The sequence below is a fragment of the Danio rerio genome, chromosome 18, assembly GCF_052040795.2.
Source record: "Danio rerio strain M-AB ecotype USA chromosome 18, GRCz13ab, whole genome shotgun sequence".
NCBI lineage: Eukaryota > Metazoa > Chordata > Actinopteri > Cypriniformes > Danionidae > Danio > Danio rerio.
The window spans coordinates 16,579,640-16,604,373 of NC_141038.1; the positions used below are offsets into that span (position 1 = coordinate 16,579,640).

General features: G+C 37.7%; 1 protein-coding gene across 2 annotated transcripts; it reads left to right on the forward strand.

Moving 5' to 3' along the window:
- The first annotated feature begins 174 nt into the window (after nucleotides 1-174).
- si:ch73-62b13.1 lies at nucleotides 175-16,316 on the forward strand. 2 transcript variants are annotated; one of them, XM_087291300.1, is made up of 3 exons: nucleotides 175-389; nucleotides 7,371-7,538; nucleotides 11,359-16,316. In XM_087291300.1, the coding sequence occupies exons 2-3, from the start codon at nucleotides 7,400-7,402 to the stop codon at nucleotides 12,480-12,482; spliced, it is 1,263 nt and encodes a 420-aa protein (XP_087147426.1). In that variant the 5' UTR covers nucleotides 175-389; nucleotides 7,371-7,399; the 3' UTR covers nucleotides 12,483-16,316. The 2 variants fall into 2 exon arrangements, with proteins under 2 accessions (XP_087147426.1, NP_001076420.1); NM_001082951.1 differs by lacking the exon at nucleotides 175-389 and having other exon boundaries at nucleotides 7,400-7,538; nucleotides 11,359-12,482.
- The last annotated feature ends 8,418 nt before the right edge of the window (nucleotides 16,317-24,734 follow it).

The following is a 24,734-nucleotide window of genomic DNA, read 5'->3' on the forward strand; positions in this document are numbered from 1 at the left end:
GGTTCCCGCTGGAACCAGTTCATTTTTGTAAAGTGTCCCTTTAACAAACTCGTGTACACGCGTTTATTTTCTGAAAGACTTTGAAAACCAGTGTCTATGGACTGAAAGGTACAAATAACTTCCGTTTCCAGTCACTGTCTCTGAGTTAAAGCAGAGCGCAGACAAACCAACGACAGTGGAGGAGAATGAGCCACTGGTTCTCCACGCGTGATGAGATGCCCACCCCTGCTTCACAGAAAGCCAACATGGTCCATCTGTCACTTCATACGTACCGTTGTTTGGCTGACAAAGGTGGACTGACTCCAGACCCGCAGGACGATCAGAATAACAACTTCGCTGTATCGAGTCCATGCTTGTTTTATTGTGGAATATTCAGCTCATCGTGAATGGTAAGAAACGCGCGTCCTCTCGTCAGCGTCCGCTCGCATCCGACTGTTTTCATCGGGGTTTCTTTAATGTTGTGTGTCCCTAATGTTTGATTTGAGACTTTAATATTGATATTACTAACTTCTAGACTGCAAATGAATTTAATTTAGCTTCCCTCAGAGCTTGGGGAAGAAGTTGTGTCAGCGGAGGCTGCGTGACAGAGGATGCTCTTAACAGAAGCGACCACATAAACAAGCTAGAGATCTGTAAACTGCTGTCAACAATAGGTGATATGAAGTTAGAGTAGCTACTTGATACAAAATAGACTTGTTTGTGTTTTAAAAATGTTAGGCTTGTTGAGAGTTTTGTGTATGATTCGTGATTGATTCAATTTTATCAATTTAAACTAATTAAAACAGTAGTTTGATTTACATAGTAAATTATCTCTCTTAAACAAGACTAAATTAAATTGTCAGAAATTGATCATCAGACTGGTCATGTAAGCTAGTCTTTAAGAGGTTTTAAATGTTTTTAGCAGTTTATATTTGCTAGAATATCAGTTTAACCAGGCTGTGAGACCATTTTAAACCAGCTAGCACCAGCTCATAACTTTAAATAAGCTAAAAAAAAACTGTTTGAGATTAAATAAACCTACTGAAGGAAATACATGCTATTAATGCAGGCTCCTCGCCCCCAGGCCACCTAAGATGTAAGTGACTTTTTTCTTCAGAAGAACATTAAAGGAAATTTGCAGCTGAAATCGCGATCCTTGGAGATTTATAAAATCCAAGTCAACGTATACCACCTCTTTGAGAGTCCAAAAGCATACTGTATACAGACAAAATGAAATTAATACCCTCAAGATACATCGAAGTTTTATGAAATGCGTGATACTGAACATTATTTAAAGCATTTATCCAGTCTCTGGAAAAAGTCCTGAGCAAATTTATCCTGATTTTGAGTATTATTTTCAGCATTTTTTACTTGCAAATCCTGCAAGAAAGCTATGGCTTAATGCACTATGGACGTTTTGATGGCTATTTATTGAGTGAGACTGTATTTATGCCTTTTTGATATTATGGATTGGTCGCTCACATTAGTGTCTTGCCTGTAGCTGTATTGGCCATAAACACACATTAACCTTGAATAACACTGTGCCTCAAGGCAAACAGACTCATGGAGAGTGTTCAGACACAAAAGTAATAATTTTCATGTTCATTCAAACACCTTTGATTGATTGATTAATTAATTATGCATGTCTCTCTGATGTTGCGCTAACACCTCAATAATAAATTTGCAAAGGAAAAAAGTATTTTGTAAAAAGGGATTTTTAAAATTTAAAATGATGAAGACCTTGGTAAAACACAGATTTTGCATAATTATATCTGCAGGATTCAAATTAGTCTTCAAAATGTGGTGAATTGGAATTTTTGTGCTCTTAAGAATTCACATATTCATTCAGATGTTTAATTAATTCTCAAACTATCTATTAGGTGTAGAGAAAGAGCAACTGTTTCAACCTGTTTTGTCATGTAATGAGTTTTAAAAAATGAATTAATAAATTCACAGCAAGGTCAGGAGTCCCAGAGACAGAGAAAGAAATGTGACAGACAGGAATAGATATCAATTTTCTTCCAGTAGCACTCTCATGGATGATAGTACTGGTGCTCAATTGTGTTGGTCGATGTGGCTGGAGCGATTTTGTCAAATGGCACAGAAAGCTAATCGTAGCTCACAATGTGCACATTGATGGGAATACATTTTCCCCAACACTCCATATTCCCAATGTGGTAATCAGTTTGTTGAATGAGAAAGCAGAATGATAAGAGAGTTTATTGTAAGAGACAACCCTGAAAATCCTGTAAATGCTTTCAAAAGAGCTGCAGCCAATGATGCTTTCATGCTCGCGGTGATTGAAGAGAAAGAGAGACAGTTTTTACTGCAGTCTAGACACCAAAGTATATGTCAGATTTGATTAATTTTGTATTTCAAGAGCCACCATAATGTGTTCTTGACCTATTTCTTGTAAATAAAATGTAGATATTGCTGAAAACATGGGTTGACCAACAGGAGGTTCAGAAAAGCACTGTAAAAAATAAATAAAAATATACCGTTTAAAAGCAGCATCTGTGATCGCCAGAATTTCACTGTTTAAAATAGGTCAGAAACTGAAGAGAAGTCTTCTAATTTCTATCATATTTAATGACTTTATAGTGTTACTACACCAACGATTTGAAATACTACACCTTGCATCATTAGCCCCTTTCACGCAGTGATATTGGTAAATATCTGGAAAATTTCCCGAATGACTTTACCGGTCAATTAATAAAAAAAGTTGTTCAAACAACACAGACGTTCAGTAGTTTTTCTGGAAAAGACCATTTATACACATCCATTCCAAAATACCGTTAAATTCTGACATCATTAACCAGAAATGACCAATAAACGGCTGCGCTTGTATTTGTAAACATAGAAGGGGTCAGCCTTTTATTGATGTTTCACTTTTATTGAAAGCTTTAGCATTCATGCAGCTGATTTGTGAGACATCCAAAAGCAGAAATGCGAACCGCAGCTCAACGTTTACAGATTTGACTACATTACAAATTATGTGGATGGATAAGTAGTGCGGACAACTTAGATGCAAACATATGGAGGAACACTTTCACATGTCGAGATGTTCATAATGTGTCTGTGCTGGCACTCATAAGCTGCTTCATGTGCACACGCGTCAAGCAACGGAAGCTGAGCTTGAAGGTAAACAAACAGTGGTTTATCCAGCCTGATCTTACGAGGAAACTTAACTATTTTACGTTTTGTCAGTTTGGTGGCTAAATCGTACGAATTCATATTCACGAGTTTAGTTAATCAAAGTTGTACGACTTAAAAAAGGAGGCATGGCACCCAACCCCGCCCCTAAACCCAACCATCATTTGTGGGATGAGCAAATCGTACTAAATTGTAGGATTTATATTGAATTAATACGAATTAGCCATTAAATTTAACAGTTGGCATTAGGAAGGAACATAGAAACTATCAGATGTTATCTGACTAACATCTTGCAGCTAAATGTGTGTGGAAAAATATTCAAAGGCTTTTATTTTCATAGTGCGGATGTAAATATGTCTGAATGTTCTGATTGGCTGAAGTAGATGTCTCACGTCAAGCAATTTTCCTTCTGCGTTCACACAGTGCAGCGGTACTTCTCTTTCTGGAAAATTGACAAAACAAATTTACTGGTATTTTCAAAAAGGGCTTGTGAACACATACCAGATCTGTATGCTAGTATTTCTTGTAATTTTCCGGAAAGGTCTGTATGTGTAAAAGGGGCTTTTGTTACACAGACAAAACCACACAGCAGAGAAACATACTGATATATAGCAGGCACACAGTGTCAGTCAAAAAAAAAAAGACATCATCATCGTGCACTCACATGAAATTAATGCAATAAACATTTTTTGTAAAACATTAGATGTAACATTCAAATCAAATGTACATAATAGCAACCATAATAACATCAACAAAAAGCATAAAGAAGTAAGGAAACTTATCGTTAATCAGCTTAGAGATTTTTACCATAGCATTCCTGTCGGCATATGATGTCAACATGATGTCAGATTGACTTTGTACCCCAACGTTGTGGGGACGTTACATTTTGTTTGGAAATGAAAATTGGGTTGACCAAACACCTGGCCGACATCAATGTCCAACATCCAACCTGAAATTAACCAAATATCAACATCTAATGATGTTACGGCTTGACGTTGTGTGGACATTATTAATATGACGTCTATCAGACGTTGGATTTTGGTTGCCATACCTGACGTATACTGTAAATGTTAGTATTTGACATAAGTATGACATTGGTTTAAGATGTTCGCTCAACGTTGGATTTTGGTCACCTTCCAACACAACCTAAAATCAACCAAATATGAACATTATTTGATGTTGTTATTGGACGTCAAAACAATGTTATCCTGGCTAATGTTGGTCACCTGATGTCACAACCTAAATCTAACTCAAAATTAACATCTTATGATGTTGTGTGCCTGCTGGGATTTTTCAAAAAAAATGTATCTTAAAAACCACTATAGTTTTTACAGTGAGCAGCTGACATGCCCATATATTAGCAACTCCAGTATATGAAGATGCTAAAAACAAAAATTTCTCCTAAAATGAGCATTGTTTTCAGCCTCCTATGTTTATGTACAGTTATTTTACTTTAAAGGCAATGAAGAGAACTTATTAATCACCATTAAAGTAAAATTATTAAACATACAGGGGTCTAAGAAAAATGCTAATTTTAGAAAAAAAACTCAAATGGCATTTAGAGGTTTTTGCATCTAAACTCTTCATATATCGATCTACAGTATCTCCTGAATGACTGTTTTAGCATATATCTGTGTTCAAGTGTCATTATATACAGACTTGCAGTTGTAGCTATTAAAAGGCACAGAGAAACCACCTCATTGAATGCTCAATTACCAAGCCAGCAAGAGCCTTTTCATGCAAAGTTCGAGGAACCCGAGGCAAGCGACATGCCTGTTCATTGATAAGGAGTGTGTGGAGCGTTCTATTGCTATATCAGTAAATTTAAGCTCTAATAATGCATTTGAAATTCGAAAAACGTCCATGCTACATATCTTTGAAATGATTTTGTTAATTTAAATTAACTGAACAAGAGAATATACAGCATGTGTACTTTTGCCAATACCACAGACCGTATTTATTCAGGCCATAACTGCAGAAATCGTACTTGCGGCCATCAGTGGCAATTTTGTGCCACCTCTGATTGATGAAATTGTTGTTAAAGGCTGGCTCAAGAGACACATGTGGCAACATACATCACAGCTAAAATAGGCCCTGCATTATTTAAGATGGTATTTTTCAGCATTTGAAGAGAAATGAGACTGTGATGAGAGGCAGAGGACATGCTGCAGATATTGCATTTCTAATAGCAACTCTGAACTGAAAACTGCACAAGCAACACATTGATTTGGAGCAGGTCTGAGCAATTTGAAAGTGGAAGTGGATTTTTAGCTGAGAAAAGACCAACTAGCTTGGGTTGCCATGTGTGACTAACTTGGAGATGGTATCCTTCAATATTTGGTAGAGGAACTGTTTTGAAACAACTGCAGATGGGCTGAGATGACTGATTATACCTCATTTGTCTTGGGCTTTCAGATCTTTGAAAAAAGCCTAAATTTTATTGCTGATATTCCGGCCAATAAAAGTGTTTTTTATATCTTAATATATTTGAATGACTTTTTTAACTTTATATTTTGACTACTTTGTACAGTAAGTAGTTGTTTTTGTCATTTTTATTGGTATTTTAATAGTATTAGGTGTGTCTGTATTTTTTTTTCTTACTTCAGTTTTAATTATTTTAATACATAAGTGTAATTAAATTGACCAATATTTTATTTATAGCTGAAAATAAAGTTGTTGTTGTTTTTAAATAAAAAAAAATCAAATAAATTTGATAATTTTTGTTTAGGTTGACTAAGATATCCCTAGAAAGAAAGAAAGATTAACTGATTAACATATAAAAAGTGTCAAAGTTTCACTTGCTGTTAAACAGTTGACTGTTAATTACTGTATTACAAATTTCATGATTTCTGGATGACATATTTTAGGTCATGCATACTGACTACTTTTGAAATGCATTTAAATAACTTATAGCTAATTTGTTCTGTTGATGTTGTTTTTTTTATTTTTATTTATTTTTTTTTTTATTCAGAATCTTGAATCATACTTAATTTTACATGACCGCTCTACATTGTGAATAATCCTGTTTAAAAAAATTTCACACAAATTGTGTGGATCTACTATAATCTGATTATGATTATTTAAAAATGCAATCTGTATAAGGATTACATTTTTGGTGTCTGATTACATAATTCATATCACATGTTATAAATTCTTCCCCATTCTACTGTTTATTCCACAATAATAGCACAGAATATGAGACAAATGTTAGTGACCAAGTATAGACTTATTTAATCTCAAATTAAAAATGCTTCAATTTGGTTAACAATATTTTTCCTGATGTAAGAAATGAAATCAGAGACTCACGGATCAAGAAGAGGAACATACTTTAGCTTTTTCATCAACAAATCAAGCGACTTACATCATATTATTCTAAATACCAAAAATAGATACATTTTTGTGGTTTAAGCTAATGATTTCACAATTAATTAAGTAAGGAAAAGTGTGGTAATAAAACAAAGTAGTCTGTTTAATGATTATGTTAATAACCAAAGCTTCCACAATAAAAATGCATAGATATTTACATGTTTAATGTAAAATAAACAGCTGTAATATTTTTTGTTTGTAATATTTTAAATTAGATTATTTTAAGCCTGAAAAATGGGTAATTCCCTAAGGTATGAAAATTATTAAAGTATGGAAGAGTGTGGTAATAGAGCAAAGTAGCCTATTTTTTGATTGTGAGAAAATCTTTAATACAGCCCCATTTCATTATATACGCTTTAACATCTACAATGATAATGCATCTCAAATTAAGCACTCAATGTAATGATCTCTCAAAAGCAAAGCAGACATTTCACCTATAGTTAAAGCAGACCTCTCCAAAGGTACTTGAATTAAAAGTTTAAAATTGATGTCCTTTTTAATGAAAAGCCTAATCCTTATCTAATACTACTTTCTTAATTAGATTTTTGTGTCTTGTTTTTAGTCCAAATATCCAAAAATTCTTACATGAAGAAGCATTTTCAAGACAAGCAAAAAATATTGTCTTCTTTTCAGAAATAATATGCTAAAACTATTCTAATATAATCTTGCTTTTCCTTTTGACACAAGATTATTCTGCTTACCACATTGGCAGATCATTTAACTTAATTTCAATACATTATATCTTAAAACAAAATGGTTTTGCTTGTTTAGAAAATGCTTCTTCATTTAAAATTGTTTAGATATTTGCACTAGAAACAAAAAATTTGCAAATTTGCAGTGCATATAAGAGTGCATGCTTTCCTTGTTGACAGAGCGAAGCATGTGACGGTGTGGGAGCAGTATGGAGTGCTCGTGGAAGACTCTGCTGCTGCTCGTGTGCACATCATTAGGGGTTCAGTACACCGCTATTCGCTCCCTCCACGACTCCTTCAGCGGCCCCTGCCAAGACTCCACCCACTGCCAAGTACATCAGGGTAAAGGTGAGTCACCATCCTACAACAATTAATATGTGAGCTTCCATCAGAACAGAGCTGTCACTGGAAGATAGGAACATTTCGAGATGAAAATTAGCGTTTTTCAGAAGTGATGAACCGAAAAATCTAAATTCCCTTGATGTTTTGAGATATTAGATGCCATTGTTCTATAAAAAATCCAGTAAGTTTCATTTTAAATGGAAACTAATCTTCCAAAATGTTGTGGAAAGTGCTTCTATATTAAGCTTTATGAGATCAACACGTTCCTTTATGCCAGTGTTTCTCAACCACGTTCCTGGAGGTCCACAAACACTGCATGTTTTGTCCTTTGTCTGTAACACCAATTAAAGGTCTTTAAGTCTCTGCTAATGAGCTGATTATCTGAATCTTGTGTGTTTGGTTAAGGAGACATGGAAAATGTGTAGAGCTGGTGGTCTTCCAGAAATGTGGTTGAGAAACACAGTTACACCACTGCTTTTTAGCTCTGCCCACTGATTTTGCACTGAAGTAACTGAATAACAAGGGCATTAAATAAGTCTATGCAGAAACTAAATGACCAAAAGACAAGAAGATTTTGTATAGTGCAATGTTATGTCTTCATTTGCATCTAGGGCCAAGTTCCAAACCGCATCAGTAAGAAGCCAGTCTTTTTCATTTAATTTTATAGTGAATTGGTTTCACAGTTTGATACAGGATGTTCAGAGCCAGGCTCGTACGAGGGTTTTTTTTTTTTTTTTTTTTCAAAAAGTGGACCTTTTTACAATTATTCGCTTCATTTTCTATTTAATTATAACACTTTAAGCACTATTTTAGCTAGTTAAGCTTGTTGGATGTTCAACAGCTGCTTATTGGACTCATGAAAAATAATTTTTGCATTGGCTAAAACTGATTAGCTGAAGTCACACCGAAGTGACAGCAAACAGAGGATTCTGCTTGATGCTAAAGTCTTTTTCGATGGGTTATTTTCACAATTATTATGGTATAGCAATCAAAACTGGACAAATAAGCTCATGTATGGGACCAGTTTTGGAATTTTGAACCACCTGAACCCCTCTGGCTACGAGCCTGAGAATGATAATTCCTTTAATTTAGATCTGGGAGCAATGTCGCACCACACCAGCAAGCCACTGTTTTTATTACACCTCACTCAACAATCTACAATCCAAAAAAGGGGTGTCACAGTGCTGCAGTGGGTAGCATGATCGCCTCACAGCAAGAAGGTTGCTGGTTCGAAACCCAGCTGAGTCAGTTGGCATTTCTGTGTGGAGTTTGCGTGTTCTTCCCATATTCGCGTGGGTTTAATCTGGGTGCTCCGCTTTCCCCCACAGTCCAAAGACATGGGGATATAGGTGAATTGAATAAGCTAAATTGACCGTAGTGTATGTATGTGAATGCAAGAGTACATGGGTGTTTCCCAGTGTTGGGTTGCAGCTGTAAGGGTATCCGCTGTGTAAAACATTTGCTGGATAAGTTGGCGGTTCATTCCGCTGTGGCGACCCCTGATTAATAAAGGGACTAAGCCGAAAAGATAATGAATGAATGATACGATCAAAAAATAAGTATTGTACAGTAAAATGAAAATAAATAAATAAAGCAGTGAGATTTGGTTAGAAGACTAGTTGGTTAGAGTCTTGTGTTAACCTTCAGAATCCAAACTATAATGGTAACTGTAAAGATGAGCTCCTGCAAGGACAGTGATGCTCTGTTTATTACAAGTGATGCTGTTTTGTTGTAAGTTGCTTTAAAGGCTCAAGGTCAACAGGATGGGAAAAAAGGTCTAACAATCCAGAAATATTCCAACAATATTCTTCATACGTGCTGTTAGAGTTGTGGTGTGGTTGCTTTTCTTTTATAGAATTTTTTATAAAACATTACTGTTAATGTCATAGTTATAATCTTTAGTGTGAATAAAACTTTGCAGCCTTTAAATATACACTACCTGACGAAAGTTTTGTCGTTTATCCAAGTTTTTGGAACAAGAAATAATAACTTGACTTCTAGTTGATGATTTGGTATCACAAGTGGCTTATATGAAAGGCAAAGGCCTCTCGATTATGCTTATTTTACCAAAACAAAATGTAATCATGCCTTGATTTTTAATTATTTAATTAGGACAGTAAGGTCTGACTTTGCTGAGACAAAAGACTTGTCACTTATAATGTAAAGTATAGAATATAAAGTCATGGTGCAGTGGAAAAAGAATTAATATGGTGCATGACTCCCATGAGCTTGGAAGACTGCATCCATACATCTCTGCAATGACTCAAATAACTGATTAATAAAGTCATCTGGAATGACAAAGAAAGCTTTCATGCAGGACTCATCCAGTTCATCAAGAACATTTAGATTCATCTTCAATGCCTCCTCCTTTATTTTTACCCCAAACATGCTCAGTAATGTTCATGTCTGGTGAATGGGCTGGCCAATCCTGGAGCACCTTGACTTTCTTTGCTTTTAGAAACTTTGATGTGGAGGCTGAAGTATGAGAAGGAGCGCTATCCTGCTTAAGAATTTGTCCTCTACTGTGGTTTGTACTGTAATGGGCAGCGCAAATGTCTTGATACCTCAGGCTGTTGATGTTGCCATCCACTCTGCAGATCCCTTGCACACCTCCATACAGAATGTAACCCCAAACCACGATTTTTCCTTCACCAAACGACTGATTTCTGCGAGAATCCTGGGCCCATGTGGGTCTTCTGCAGTATTTGAGATGATTGGGACGCAGCTCAACAGATGATTCATCGAAAAAATCTACCATCTTCCACTTTTCCAAATGATCAACCAGAAATCCAGTTATTGTTGCCCTTACAACTGAAATTAACGACAAGATTTTGTCAGGTAGTGTAGTTTCTTCCCTAAACTTTACAGCATTTTTAGAGCCCCAATTCTGTATAGCAGCAATAACCAATCTATTGATGTGCAGTCAGTTTCATCTGCATTCAAGTCCATATGCCAGGCTGCATTTTTATGCACAGTTTAAGCCCTCCATTAAATTATAGTTTGCATAGAGACTCAAATTTAATTATAATTCATGTTTGGTTATGGATGTAGCTTTAGCTGTTTTTCTTTTTTTTTTTTTTTGACAAGAAAATTCTGGAGGATCTAAATGACATTATCTCTATAGGCTTATCACTCTCAGGTCATCACTTCTTTAATAAGCGAGTTTGTATGGAAAGAAATGAAAAGAGAACCTGTAGAAATGCAACCCAGAAATTCCCCCATCATCCGCTGCAAAGGAACGAGTGATGGAATATCAATAATTAATTCTACAATTATCTCATCATTAATCTGCTGTATTATGTCCTCAAGGACCAGCTGTTTGCACTTCCAGCAAGCGTCGACTCGCACAACCTAATGTGCCACGCGCAATCAGTCTTTCATCAGCCGTAATTACAAGCGTTATCAGTCTCTCCCACCCTCCTGCTATATATAGTAATTGTTCATTTTGAGCGAAAGTCCCATAATCTTTTTTTGTATGTGCAGTATGTGGATTGTTCATTTTTCAGTTTTATGTATTTCCCCAAAACGGTGAAATGATTACCACCACAAGAGGAAGCAATCCAGATCTTCAAAATAGCACTATTGTTGCTGCACATTCCCTCTCAGCAGGGAGAAAAGGTTTCTGAATTGTGTTGGACTTTAATAAAGAGTTAGTTAAGATTGTACTCTGTTTTCCCCCCCCTAACTGAAGCTCCAGGTATTTCTTACCCAAATAACTGATTGATTAAAGATGAAGCTGAACTAATTGGGTCTTCTGTGGCCTTATAATGTCCTCTGTGGTTTCAGAGTGCCGTATTATCTCAATTTCTCTACTTCTCTTCCCCAGAGCAAAGATGGAAATCTCTGTGCGATGACAGCCGTGTCCTTGCAGAAACTAGTGGTGCTGCAGCTCGGAAGCACATCCTTCTGTTTGCACAAACCCGCAGTGGCTCCTCATTTACTGGACAGCTTTTTAATCAACATCCAGGCATATTTTACCTTTTTGAGCCTCTTTATCACGTGCAGCAGGCTTTCACCAATTCTAGTAGCCGCCTGCAAAGGGCTCTGGATGGTAGAGCTCTTCTGGGAGCCTACCGAGACCTTCTACTCAATCTCTACAACTGTGATTTCAGCTTCCTGGAAAGTTACATTCGTCCCGAACCACAGGATCACATGACCGGGGCCTTTTTCCGCCGTAGCTCCAGCCATGCCCTGTGCATGACACCTGTCTGCCCGGAGGGTAGTGAGGAGATTCAAGCAGGCCAGCCAGATGAAACCTGGTGCCCTAAAAAGTGTCAAGCCTTGAACCTCACCATAGCCTCTCAAGCTTGTCAAGATCGAAACCATGTGGCCATTAAAACGGTTCGTATCCCAGAAATTGGTGACTTACGTACTCTGTCAGAAGACCCACGTTTAGATTTGCGTATCATCCATTTGGTGAGAGACCCCCGTGCCATTCTTGCTTCCCGAATGACTGCTTTTGCCAGCAAATTCAGGGCTTGGAAGATCTGGAACGCCACTGGGCGTCAACCACGGTATGTGGACCTGACACAAATAACAAGAACCTGCAAAGATATCGAGTATTCTGTGGAAACCGGCCTCCTGAAACCAACATGGCTGAGAGGGAGGTATCTATTGGTGCGATATGAAGACCTGGCCTTGAATCCTGAAGAAAAGGCAAAGGAGATATACAGATTTCTAGGCCTTGACCTACATCAAAGAGTCCTCAAATGGATTGTTGATAACACCAATAGCAGTGTCCCATCTTCTTCAGAGTGGAACTATAAGTACTCCACCACAAGAGACTCTAAAGCTACAGCACAGAGCTGGAGAGTGCATCTAAACTTTGACATTGTTAAGACTGTTCAGTCTCTGTGTAACAGAACTCTTGCCCTACTTGGCTATAAACTTGTCCAGTCTGTAGATGAACTGAGGAATATAACAAAAAGTCTAATGGAGACAAGTGTGTAGTGAAGTAACTTTTAAGTGAACCACTAATTCAGCTGGAAGACACATTTATCCAAAGCAACTTACACTGCATTCAGTGTAAATGTATTGGAGGCCAGCTAGTGAGAGCTGTGTGAGTAAACGTTACTCCCCTGATCTCAAGAGGCACTCCAGTAAAAGATACTAGAGGGTGTGTCCTTGAGTCTGTAGCATTGCATTGGTGCCGTGACCCAGATAAAGTGAGGTTTAAGAGACAGGTAAAATGGATGACAGCTAGTGAGAGCTATGCAAGTAAACCTCACTCCAGATCAAATCCTGCCTACAATGGGTTGATAAATAATTTGGGAGGTGTCATTGGTGCCGTGACTTGAATGGGAGTTTAGGTGATTATTGTAACAGAGGTCAGCTAATGTGACAAAGTAAACGTCACAAATGCAAACTCAGTAAATGTTAGAGGCAGTGGTCTGAAGCGTTCTTTTATGTCTCCCATGCTGGAATGACCCGTTTTAACTCCACACTAAGTGGCTTGTGCAGAACTGGAGGCTTTACATATACATTCAATTAAGCAGAAGTCTCAACAAAATATATTTGTTACATGACATTGTGTTAATAGCTTTTTATATTTTCACTTTGTTTTTATCACTTGCAAATCAGGTATCAAGGCTTTAGAAAAACAATATTATGGATGCTACTTTGGGGAATACTTAGAAAAATAATATGGTCATGATTATAATGCTTGGTTACTTTTGCTTAAAACAGGTATATACAATCCCAATCCTTTAGAGTTTAACTGACACTCACTTGGCCGGATGTTTCTAGTAAGTATCAAGCCCAGAGTATACTTTTGTCATTCTTGTTTCACGACAGTTCACGCACTGTCCTTGATGAAACAATTGTCATCACTAGGAATGTCCTCAGATGTCCTCAGGTGCAGAAATGTTGAAAAATTCTTTGTCAAACCAGCCCATCTACATTCTTTTGCAGTTGAATATACATTAAAGCGATGCTGTGTTTAATTAGGGTTGGAGCTAAACTCTGACCTTTGGCACGCGAGACGGGACCCTTCAAGAACTGGTTTGCATTCTCAATCAAAAAAGTCAAAAAATGTTGATTTCCATCATTCCTCAAAGTATATTGGCTTTCACAGAAAAAATTAAAGTCATACCCTTTGGAATGACTTAAGAAAAAACAAATGATGAGAGGAATTCTTTTTTCTTGGGGGGGGGATTTTCCTTTAAACATCTTTGCAATTTGTAATCATTTGCAATTAAACATTCATGACCACCATTTTTAGCCTGTAAATGTGCATTGATGTGACCAAAGACTCACTAGCTACAAAAGCACAGCACGCTTGCCCATGACAAACATGCCAGAACTGGCCAACTGACCAAATGAAGAGCATGTATTATCTGGACAAGCACTTAAATGGCCTTAAGTATGAATGTTAATCAGTCAATATGTCCTTACAACATCATAACGAATCAAGCAGACACCTAAATTGACTGAAATGTCACTCGCTGCTTTTGAAAAGCCCCCTTCCTTGTTAAAGTCAAGTATCTAATGAAATCAACTCAACACAGAAGTTTGTGTTCAGTTTAAATCTCTGGCAGACAGCTCAATGTGCTTCCATTCACTGAAGTTGTCAAATTATTTTTTAGAAGCCCCAGCTTCAGAAATTATCTCTCTATCTGATGGCATTTGGGAATTTGCTAGTCAGAGTTAGTAATTAATTCAGTGACTCTTCTGGGAGCCTACCGAGACCTTCTACTTAATCTCTGCAACTGTGATTTCAGCTTCCTGGAAAGTTATATTCGTCCCGAACCACAGAATCAAATGACTGGATCATTTCTCCACCATAGCTTCAGCCATGCCCTGTGCAGGACACCTGTCTGTCAATAGGGTAGTGAGAAGATTCAAGCAGGCCAACTAGATGAAACCTGGTCCCCCAAAAAGTGCTAAGCCTCAAACCTCACTATATCCTCTCAGGCTTGTCAAGATCAAAACTATGTGGCCATTAAAACAGATCGTATCCCAGAAATTGGTAAGTTGCTTACTTTGTCAAAAGACCTACGCTTTATGACAAGCATGCCAGAACTGGCCAATTGGCCAAATGAAGAGCGTGTATCATCTGGACAAGCACTTAAATAGCCTTAAGTATGAATGTTAATCAGTGAATATGTCCTTAGGACATCATCAAGAATCAAGCAGACACCTACATTGAATGAAATGACACTCGCTGCTATTGAAAAGCCTTGTTAAAGTCAAGTCTCTACTAAAATCAACTCGGCACAGAAGGTCGTGTTCAGTTTAAATCTCTGGCAGACAGCTCAATGTGCTTCCATTCCACTAAAGTCGTCAAATTATTTTTTAGAAGCCCCAACTTTCTTGAACAGAAATGATCTCTCTATCTGATGGCATTTGGGAATTTGCGAGTCAGATTCAGTGATTAATTCAGTGACTTTTCTGGGAACCTACAGAGACCTTGTACTCAGTCTCTGCAACTGTGATTTTATCTTCCTGGAAAGTTACATTCGTCCCGAACCACAGGATCACATGACCGGGGCCTTTTTCCTCCATAGCTTCAGCCATGCCCTGTGCATGACAACTGTTTGCTAGAAGGGTAGTGAGGAGATTCAAGCTGGCCAACCAGATGAAACCTGGTGCCCCAAAAAGTGCCAAGCCTTGAACCTCACTATAGCCTCTCAGGTTTGTCAAGATCGAAACCATGTGGTCATTTAAAGAGTTAGTATCCCTGAAATTGGTGATTTGCATACTTTGTCAGAAGACCCACGCTTCACAACAAATATGCCAGAACTGGCCAATTGGCCAAATGAAGAGCATGTAACATCTGGACAAGCACTTAAATGCCCTTAAGTATGAATGTTAATCAGTGAATATGTATTTACAACATCATAACGAATCAAGCAGACACTTAAATTGACTGAAATGTCACTCGCTGATATTGAAAAGCCCCCTTCCTTGTTCTTCTTAAAAGCAAGTCCCTAATGAAGTCAACTCGGCACAGAAGGTCATGTTCAGTTTAAATCTCTGGCAGACAGCTCAATGTGCTTCCATCCACTGAAGTTGTCAAATTATTTTTTAGAAGCCCCAGCTTCAGAAATTATCTCTCTATCTGATGGCGTTTGGGAATTTGTGAGTCAGAGACAGTGATTAATTCTAAGTGCAGTGTCAACACTGGGGAAAGCACTTTTGAGCTGTGGAGCCACTTTGCTATTTGTTGATAACAAATATGAAACTATACAAATCAAAATCCTCGTTTAATTATTATGCTATCTCTTATTTACAGAGCCCCCTTGAGGTTGAGCCTTTGCCTGCAGCCTATTTGATCCCTTGGGTTAGTGTGACTCTGCTAATTACTGTTTTGGTTCATATCATGGATTAAAATTCTAAGTCCATGAACACATCATATTTCTGAAGCCAGGGATCAAATACCTGCTGATATTTAATGAAAATGACATTGCATACATGTGTTCTTTTGAGAATAGAAATATAAGAATTGAGAAAATTGTGCCAATGTTTAGCCTTAAATATTCTTGAATTTCAGGATGTCTTGTGTTGTTGTTGTTGTTGCAGTTGTACTGTTAATACATTAAGTAATTCATTCATTATATGTGAATCATGCCTTTAAACAAACACTTTTACATATTCTAAATATGCTGTGTAAATTAACTGTTCCTCATCTCAGGTATATGATGATTAAATGCAATTGTTCAGCCACACTGCCAATTTATAAATATGCAGAGAAAAGAGGAAAACTGAAATAAATGATTGCTTCTTACCTTTATTTTGCTTCACTGGTTCACACTCATGAAAATAAATAAATGATTTTCACTGGTATTGAGGGTTCCATAAAGAATCTTTCACATCCATGGAATGTTTTTCTTCAAAAAAAAGTCTTTGGAACACATAGATATCGCATACGAGCATGCTTCAATACCGCCGCCACATTTGTACAGTGCTCCCAGAACAAATGTCATAGAACTGCACTAGTTAAGACTAAAGCCAATCTAAAGATGCTGGACTTTTGCTCTTCGTACAGGTTTAGTTTTTTACAATTTTGTATGTAACAGACTTTTTAAGGCAAATTAACATCAACCTGCACTAAATTCTAGGCTTATGCTAGTTTTATTTAATAAAATTACCAAACAATGTAAATGAAATATGACAAGACGCTGCGGTGCCAGAAACTTGTACTATTGCTGCTAAGTAAAGTATTGGCTAGTTTTTAAAGTAACTTATTAGGGTGCCTGATAAGATAACAATGCCTGCGCCCCAATGTGCAAACTGTCCACCCTAAATTATTGAATATTACAAATGTAATATGCTATATAGATCAGAAAGGTAGATATGTACATTAAGATGCAGGGATATCGATGGTTCAAACGAATAGTTCATAACGGAGATTCATTCACAAACGAATCGCTCCCTCTGTTAGAATTAGAAGTGAAAGCAGGAGAAGGGGTGTGCTTCAGGACAATGATTAAATCAAATTTAACAGGGAGGGAGGATAATACATTTCAATGCACACAAACACACGCTCTTTGTCCGTGAAATCACTTATGGATTGATGTGAAAAACTGATGAAAATTAAAATTTTCATAATTAAAAAAAATTATGTGCGTGATGACCACCGGGAAAATTCCCGATCATAGATATATACATATGTATATATATCTATGGCTCTGGATGGCCAGTCCTCAGCACCTTGGTCTCACATTTATTTCAAAGGAGTGCAACCCTGTACAAAATTGGCGACTCTGTTGACCCATTCCTTCCAATAGACAACAGTGTAGGCAACATCTAAAGCAAATATCTATGTTTAGAACATAACTGTATATTAGACACTATGCAACTGGAGAAGCATGATGTATTAATGTTTATTTATGCGTATGTAAGTTTCCAGTGTAATACACATAAACACACTGACCTGCCTTTAGATGAATAATTATTAATGTGTGATGATAAACAACATGATAAGGTGTTTGCAGCTTCAACCGTATGCTGTTTTATGGTCTGCTATTCTCATCAGTTTTTTTTTTCATATAAATAATTTTCTTGTGGTACTTGACATTTATGGTGTTCTGCTGAGGCTGAAGTACTGATCATCTTTTCAATTTCAGCAGTCCAGCTTCAGCTTGAAAATAAACGTGATTACTAAGGGATATGGCCATGCTTCAGACTTCCTTTTATCAGTTCTTTGTTTTCAAAGGCAGTCTGAGCTAAGGCTCCATTAACAAAATAATGGATGATAAGCTTTGGATTGATCATAGGAGCATAAATATATTATAAGAATAAATAAATGAATCTATCTAAATAAAGTAATATAATCTATATTTGTATGTTTTATCATATCAGTGTTTCTAAAAACAACAAGTTTATTCATCTGTCAAACACTAACTCTATCTATCTCTCTATCTATCTATCTATCTATCTATCTATCTATCTATCTATCTATCTATCTATCTATCTATCTATCTATCTATCTATCTATCTGTCTCTCTGTCTGTCTGTCTGTCTGTCTGTCTGTCTGTCTGTCTGTCTATCTATCTGGTTAATTTATCTGTCAAACACTAACTAAATCATTTAAACATCCATCCATCCATCCATCCATCGTGGTTTATTCATCTGTCAAACAATAACTAAATTAATTATCTATCTATCTATCTATCTATCTATCTATCTATCTATCTATCTATCTATCTATCTATCTATCTATCTATCTATCTATCTATCTATCTATCTATCTATCTATCTATCTATCTATCTATCTATCATTTTTCTGTCTTATTCATCTGTTAAACAATATCTATCTATCTATCTATCTATCTATCTATCTATCTATCTATCTATCTATCTATCTATCTATCTATCTATCTATCTATCTATCTATCTATCTATCTATCTATCTATCTATCTATCTATCTATCCATCCATCCATCCATCCATCCATCCATCCATCCATCCATCCATCCGTCTTTCGCGGCATTCTGGTCGAGAAATGATTCAGATGAATCGTTTGCGTAAGTGAACCGATTGATTCAGTATGATTCAGACAGCATACGACAGAATAACAGCAACAGGAATACTACAGGTTAGTCGTTTTTACGGTGATATTCCCTCAGCTTTCTGTGTTTAAAGTATTGTGTGCAATAATATGCGGTCAAACTGCGTTATGTCAATTGCTAAAGTTTTGATCAATTAGGACTAACCTAAAACGCGAGCTGTTTTTAAGAAAGACTCAAGCTAATCTATCAAACTATGTACAGTTGTACATTTATTAGTCGCTATTTTATTAGTAAGGTACTCTACTAATAAAGTGTGAGATGAATATTTCTCATTTCGTAACGGTGCAGTGCTACTTTCAGCTTTGGATAAGGGATAAACAGGTCAGGAGCATAATGAGTAAACGGCTACAAAAACATCTCACCACACGGATACCGCTAATGAGTCACATCTTCTCAAGAAAGCCCATCTGAACATAACCACAGGTTTCTTTGCCAGGGGATGCTTCTAGCCAGACTCTGAGGGGTTAAAAGCCCCCTGAGGGAGTAATCCTCCCTCATTTACAATCACTCTCTGCCCTGCAGCTGCTGACTGCAGGGTTATTTCTCAGAGGCCCTGAGAATATATCCATAGAAGAAACTCAATAGAAACGGGATTTAAGATGGAGAGAGAAGAGAAGCCATCTCTCTTTGAACTTAATCTGCAAAGGCAACACAAACCGGCAATAAAGCAGACTTTATGACACCCTCTGAGAACTGTTTCATTGGCTTTTCCATCGTGCCCTGACGTACAAAGACACCAGCCGCCTGAGTCAGCCTCACAGTTAATCGCCCATCTCTTCACAGTCAATATCAGCCCCCTCTGTCCCTCTTAACCCTGCTGACAAATATAGACCTCTGAGGATGATGGTAACCCATGTTCAGAACAAATTCATGATACATGGGGGTGTAGAGCACTGTTTTATACACGAATGCATTAGCATGAAGAGATGGATGTGAAGTGGCCACAGGTCAAGAGCCTAGCATATGTTCTGTTGCCAAGCGAGAAACTGAAGGGGATATAAAACAACAACCTGCTCTCCACGAACGACCCATTTTTTTCTTAGAAAACCGATCGCATAAAGGTCAAGCAGAGATGTGTGGGTGAAGAGAATAAGTCTACTGTAGGAACCATTAACAGGAGAGCTGGATTCATCCTATGTTATAGAGACAAATACGCCTTTTATACAGTTCTACTGTCACTGCTTAGATTAGAAGTGAATTTATTTACATTTTCTTTCACATGCATTATTCAGAATGCATTTTAGATAACAGAGTTCATTTACACAACAGTTACGCACCTTCTAAAAGTGGAAGTATTTTTCTTTTACATATTTTAAGATGTTCACAACACAAACGGCATCATTGTCTTGACAATATGCTAACACGGATCCAAAAAAAAAAAAAAAAAAACTAGCCAAGCCAGAAGTTGGTTATAGTAGTTGGACACTGCTGTTGTTTTAGTTGTTTATAGCCTTTAAGGATTGGGGACAGTCTTATTGCCCCTTACGACTGACAAAAGCCTAGTTTCCCTGTACTGACTGCAGACATTATTCACAATTAAAAAATATATAATTTCGAAACCAATGGCTATGCCGAAATTGCATACTTTCATTTAGTACGCTAAAATCAGTATGTAAGCCGAGTAGTATGTCAGTCATAGAATTCGAAAACAGTATGCGAGAAGTACCTGGATAACATACCAATTCCGGCGAGATTCTAAAGTGCGCATTTGATGCACTCTACACTATCTTATGAGGCACCGCGAGGGAATTCATGAATGGGGCTGCGTCCAAAGTTGCATACTCCCATACTATATAGTACATTAAAAACAGTATGCGAGCCGAGTAGTATGTCCGCATACATAGATTTAGAAAAACAGTATGCGAGAAGTACCCAGATTCATATGACTTTTACATAATTTTTGATCAACATGTCCCACCCCACCCTAAAAAAAAATAGATTTAAAATACCACCATATTAAAATAGCTATATTTCAATTAGATAATTAACAAAACTAAATATTAAAGAATATATTAAAGAATTATCTGACAACTTGCTTTATTCACTTTATACAGTATACACAATTACTATGTGCTGTCCATAGCTGTACTTTTGTGCATGTGGATCAGTTTAGGGCCATGATCTGTTCACACTGGAAATCTGATATTGGCCACATTTATAACAACAGTGTGAACAGCTGCTATGCAAAAAAATCTGATCTGAGAAAAAAATCAGATTTGAGCACTAGACCTCGCAGTGTAAATGTAGCCTTATTTAACCAAACTGATTTAGATAACCAGCTCTTTAGAAGAGCTCCGTCTATGATGACGTGTTCTGATTGACACATTCCTACACAGTGTGCATACTTCTCTAGTCCATTCTCCGTCATTGTGCTCTATTTGAACACAGGAACACTTTTTTTACTCTGAAACATTAGTTTACAGATTTACACAACAGCACTACTTGCAGCAGCTTACAGGATATGTGTGAAGTGTGATATAATACAGAATATCTCCATAAATAAAAACAATATAAAATCACATATTACAAACTAAAATTCCATTTGAACGAAACCTGCGTTGATCATGGCAAGAACTGGGATTAAGAAACACTGTTGTAATCGGTACATGTAAACACTAGGCATGGGACAATAATCGGTTTCAAGTTTTACCACGGTTTGCAAAAGTCAAGGTTTTAAAACCGCTAAAATGTTCTGTTATACCGTTCCTCTGGTATTAGTCAGAGCTTTTTTTTTTGGCCTTTTTGCTTTTATTAGATAGGACATTTTTGAGACAGGAAGCGAAGTTAAATGAGAAAGAGGGAGTAGAGTAGGGAAATGTCCATGAGCCGGGATTCGAACTTGAGACGCCCTGACGTGCTACTGCACTATATGTTGGCGCTTTACATTACATACATTACATTACATTTAGTCATTTAGCTGACGCTTTTATCCAAAGCGACTTACAAATAAGGACAAGGAAGCAATTTACACAACTATAAGAGCAACAATGAATAAGTGCTATAGGCAAGTTTCAGGTCTGTACAGTCTAAGAAGGAAAGTATTAGTAATATTTTAGTAATTTAGTAGTGTTTTTTTTTTTTTTGTAATTTTTTAGTAAGATTTTACTACATTTTAACCACTATGCTATCGCGGCGACTGTCATGGCTCTTGTGTGTGTTTTTTTTTTTTTTGTGTGTTGTACAGAAATCTGTGGTTTGGAAACAAATGAAGAGAGCAGAATTAATTATTTATTTGAATTATTTAGCCTGACATGTTTACTGTTCCAAACTATTATAAATAATAATGAATTCCTTACATTTATATAGTACTCTTGACACTCAAAGTGCTTTACACATATTTGGCAGGAATCTTCTTGTCCTCCACCAGTGTACAGCATCCACCATTGCACCAAATTGCACACTACACACCAGCTGATTGGTGGAGAGGAGACATAGTGATGAAGCCAGTTATGATATGGAGATGGTTAGGTGGACATGATGGACAGAGGCTAGTGGGCAAATTTGGCCAGGATGCTGGGGTTAAACCCCTTTTTTTTACGAACACAGAAAGTCGAGACCTCGGTTTAACGTCTTATCTGTAAGACGACAATCACTAACAGCACATAGTGTCCCCTTCACTATACTGGGGCATTAGGCCAACACAGACTGCAGGTTTAGCGCGGCTGGTCACACTAACACCCAGGGCCGGAGCAAGCTGAACTGCCGCTCTAGGCAAAGAACGGTCACGCCGCCCTCAAACCTAAAGTGAAACCGCGGGGGTCTATTCTGCCGCCCTAGACGCGGCTATAACTGAGGCGCGGGTGGCGAGGGTAGTTTAGGGGACGCCACTCTCTCTATTCTGCCGCGCTAGACGCGGCTAAAACTGAGGCGCGGGTGGCGAGGGTAGTTTAGGGGACGCCAACCTCTCTCTTCTGCCGCGCTAGACGCGGCTAAAACTGAGGCGCGGGTGGCGAGGGTAGTTTAGGGGACGCCAACCTCTCTATTCTGCCGCGCTAGACGCGGCTATAACTGAGGCGCGGGTGGCGAGGGTAGTTTCGGGGACGCCGCTCTCTATATTCTGCCACCGTAGACGCGGATATAATTGTGGGCGCGGGTGGCGAGGATAGTTTCGAGGACGCCGCTCTCTCTATTCTGCCACCCTAGACGCGGATAAGGGCGCGGGTGGCGAGGGTAGTTTCGGGGACGCCGCCTAGGTCGTCTCTATGGAAGCGCCTGCCCTGCTAACACCACTTCCACCTGTAACCTAGCTTTCCCATGTGGTCTCCCATCCCATCCAACATAAATGTTTCCTAAAATAAAATATATTGTGTTCAAAGGGGGGAAATATAGTTTTATTTTATGCAAACATTTAAAAACAACTAATTTTAGAGCAGTAGTCACAACACCATGATATCATAAAATGTGATATATTTTATCAGAGGTTATCATGCCATCAGAATCTTATACACCGGCCCATGCCTATAAACACCCCCTATGTAGCTCAAGACTTTTTGGCCCCATTGAACGGTATTGAGTTACATAGGACCAGGACAACCAGTTTTTATTAAAATAAGCAATAAAGCACACACTGCTGCTAAGAATTGTGAAAGAAATCCAATATTTTCTGCCCCCTCCATCACACCACTCAACTCCATCAATCTCACTCCCAAAATCTCAATATCCACAGTAAAACTTAAGATGAATCACTTGCCAAGTTAGCAATTTAATACTGTTATTCGCAAAGACTGATTTGACAAGTGCTGTGAAGCCAATAAGCTATACAAGTGGGGTACGAGCAGAAATGTGTAATTTATGAATGGCCAAGACATATTCTTCAGACCGTTTATCTGTATAACAGCACTGGTTTGAGACAAAAAAATTGTGTTATCCATCTGGCTTGTCGCTTTTTTCAGAACAAACTTGTAAGTCTGGAAAGCTGCAGAAAAACAGATTCAGTGCCCATGAGGTAACCATTGCCTAACGAAAGACTTTCCAATCGCCCTGTTCTCTTTGTCTGAGAAGGTAAATCATAAGTCCACATAATTAAAATAATGAAATGCTCAATTGACGCCCCTCAGGTGCCATTTGCTTGAAATTTCGTCTGATGGGGGCATGAGACAATTGCTGAAGCAATCCTACACGGCGAGGGGTAATTAGCCATATTACAATTTGCAGTAATAGGCACCATAAAATTGAATCCTGAACACTCTCTATATTTCATGAGCCTGTATCTTTTTATAGTCTCTAGTGGGCCTAGGGCCATAGGAACAGAGCATGATGGTTCCGTGCTAAAAAAGGAGCGAATCTGAGTGCAGGAATGGAAGAAATGCAGCTTGAGAAGAGGACCGAGCGCTAACACGGTGTAGGTGTATGTATGTGTGCATGTGTGAGTTCGCATGTGCATCTACAACTATGCAAAGTTAGCATCTGTTCTGTCAGTGTTCTGTTTTTCAGCAAACCAGGCACCCCCTCTTTCACTCCTCCCACACTACTTCTCCAAAATAAAACACATTTCAGCCATTTCTTCATGAATAGATAATTACCAGGTCTTCACAACCCATGACTCTCGTGACACTGCAGATACAGTAGCTAGAGAGTGAGTGCACTGCTATTTATGTCAGTGTATTAGTAGCTTAATAGCAGGAATGTGTGTTTTTTACAGTAAATGGCACGGTTAAGCAGTCACTCATGCGTATGCTCCGTTTTGACCATTATACCATGAACTTTGTCCTAAAAATAGCTGTGCTGCAGCATCAAATGCCTGTGAACTTCAGCATGCAATAAGACAACGCATTCTGACAGCATACCAGCCAATATGTTTCCCGTTCCTTGTGGCTTAGATTTTTCAGGCTTTATCTGTTTTTGTTTTGCGCTGAACCTTGCTAGGAAGGTAATTTAAAAGTAATTTCATGCAATAAAATATTGCGCTCGGAGTATTACTGAATTTCAGGGTAGGTCATAATCTGTCATAGCACAAATGAATTGCTGTAAAAACAAAAACATGTTGTGCAGCATTGTGGTGTGAGTAGTTTCGTTTGAAGTCACCTTTATGAATACTTGTAGCGCCTTTGGCTTGGAAGTTGTATTTACTTTTAATTAATTTACTCCCAGCAGATGTGTCGCAAAACACAATTGGAACCAGTGTGTTATATAAGAGGAAATAAGCTCTCATTACAGACTAACTTGCACTTTATTATATGCATTAGTCTAT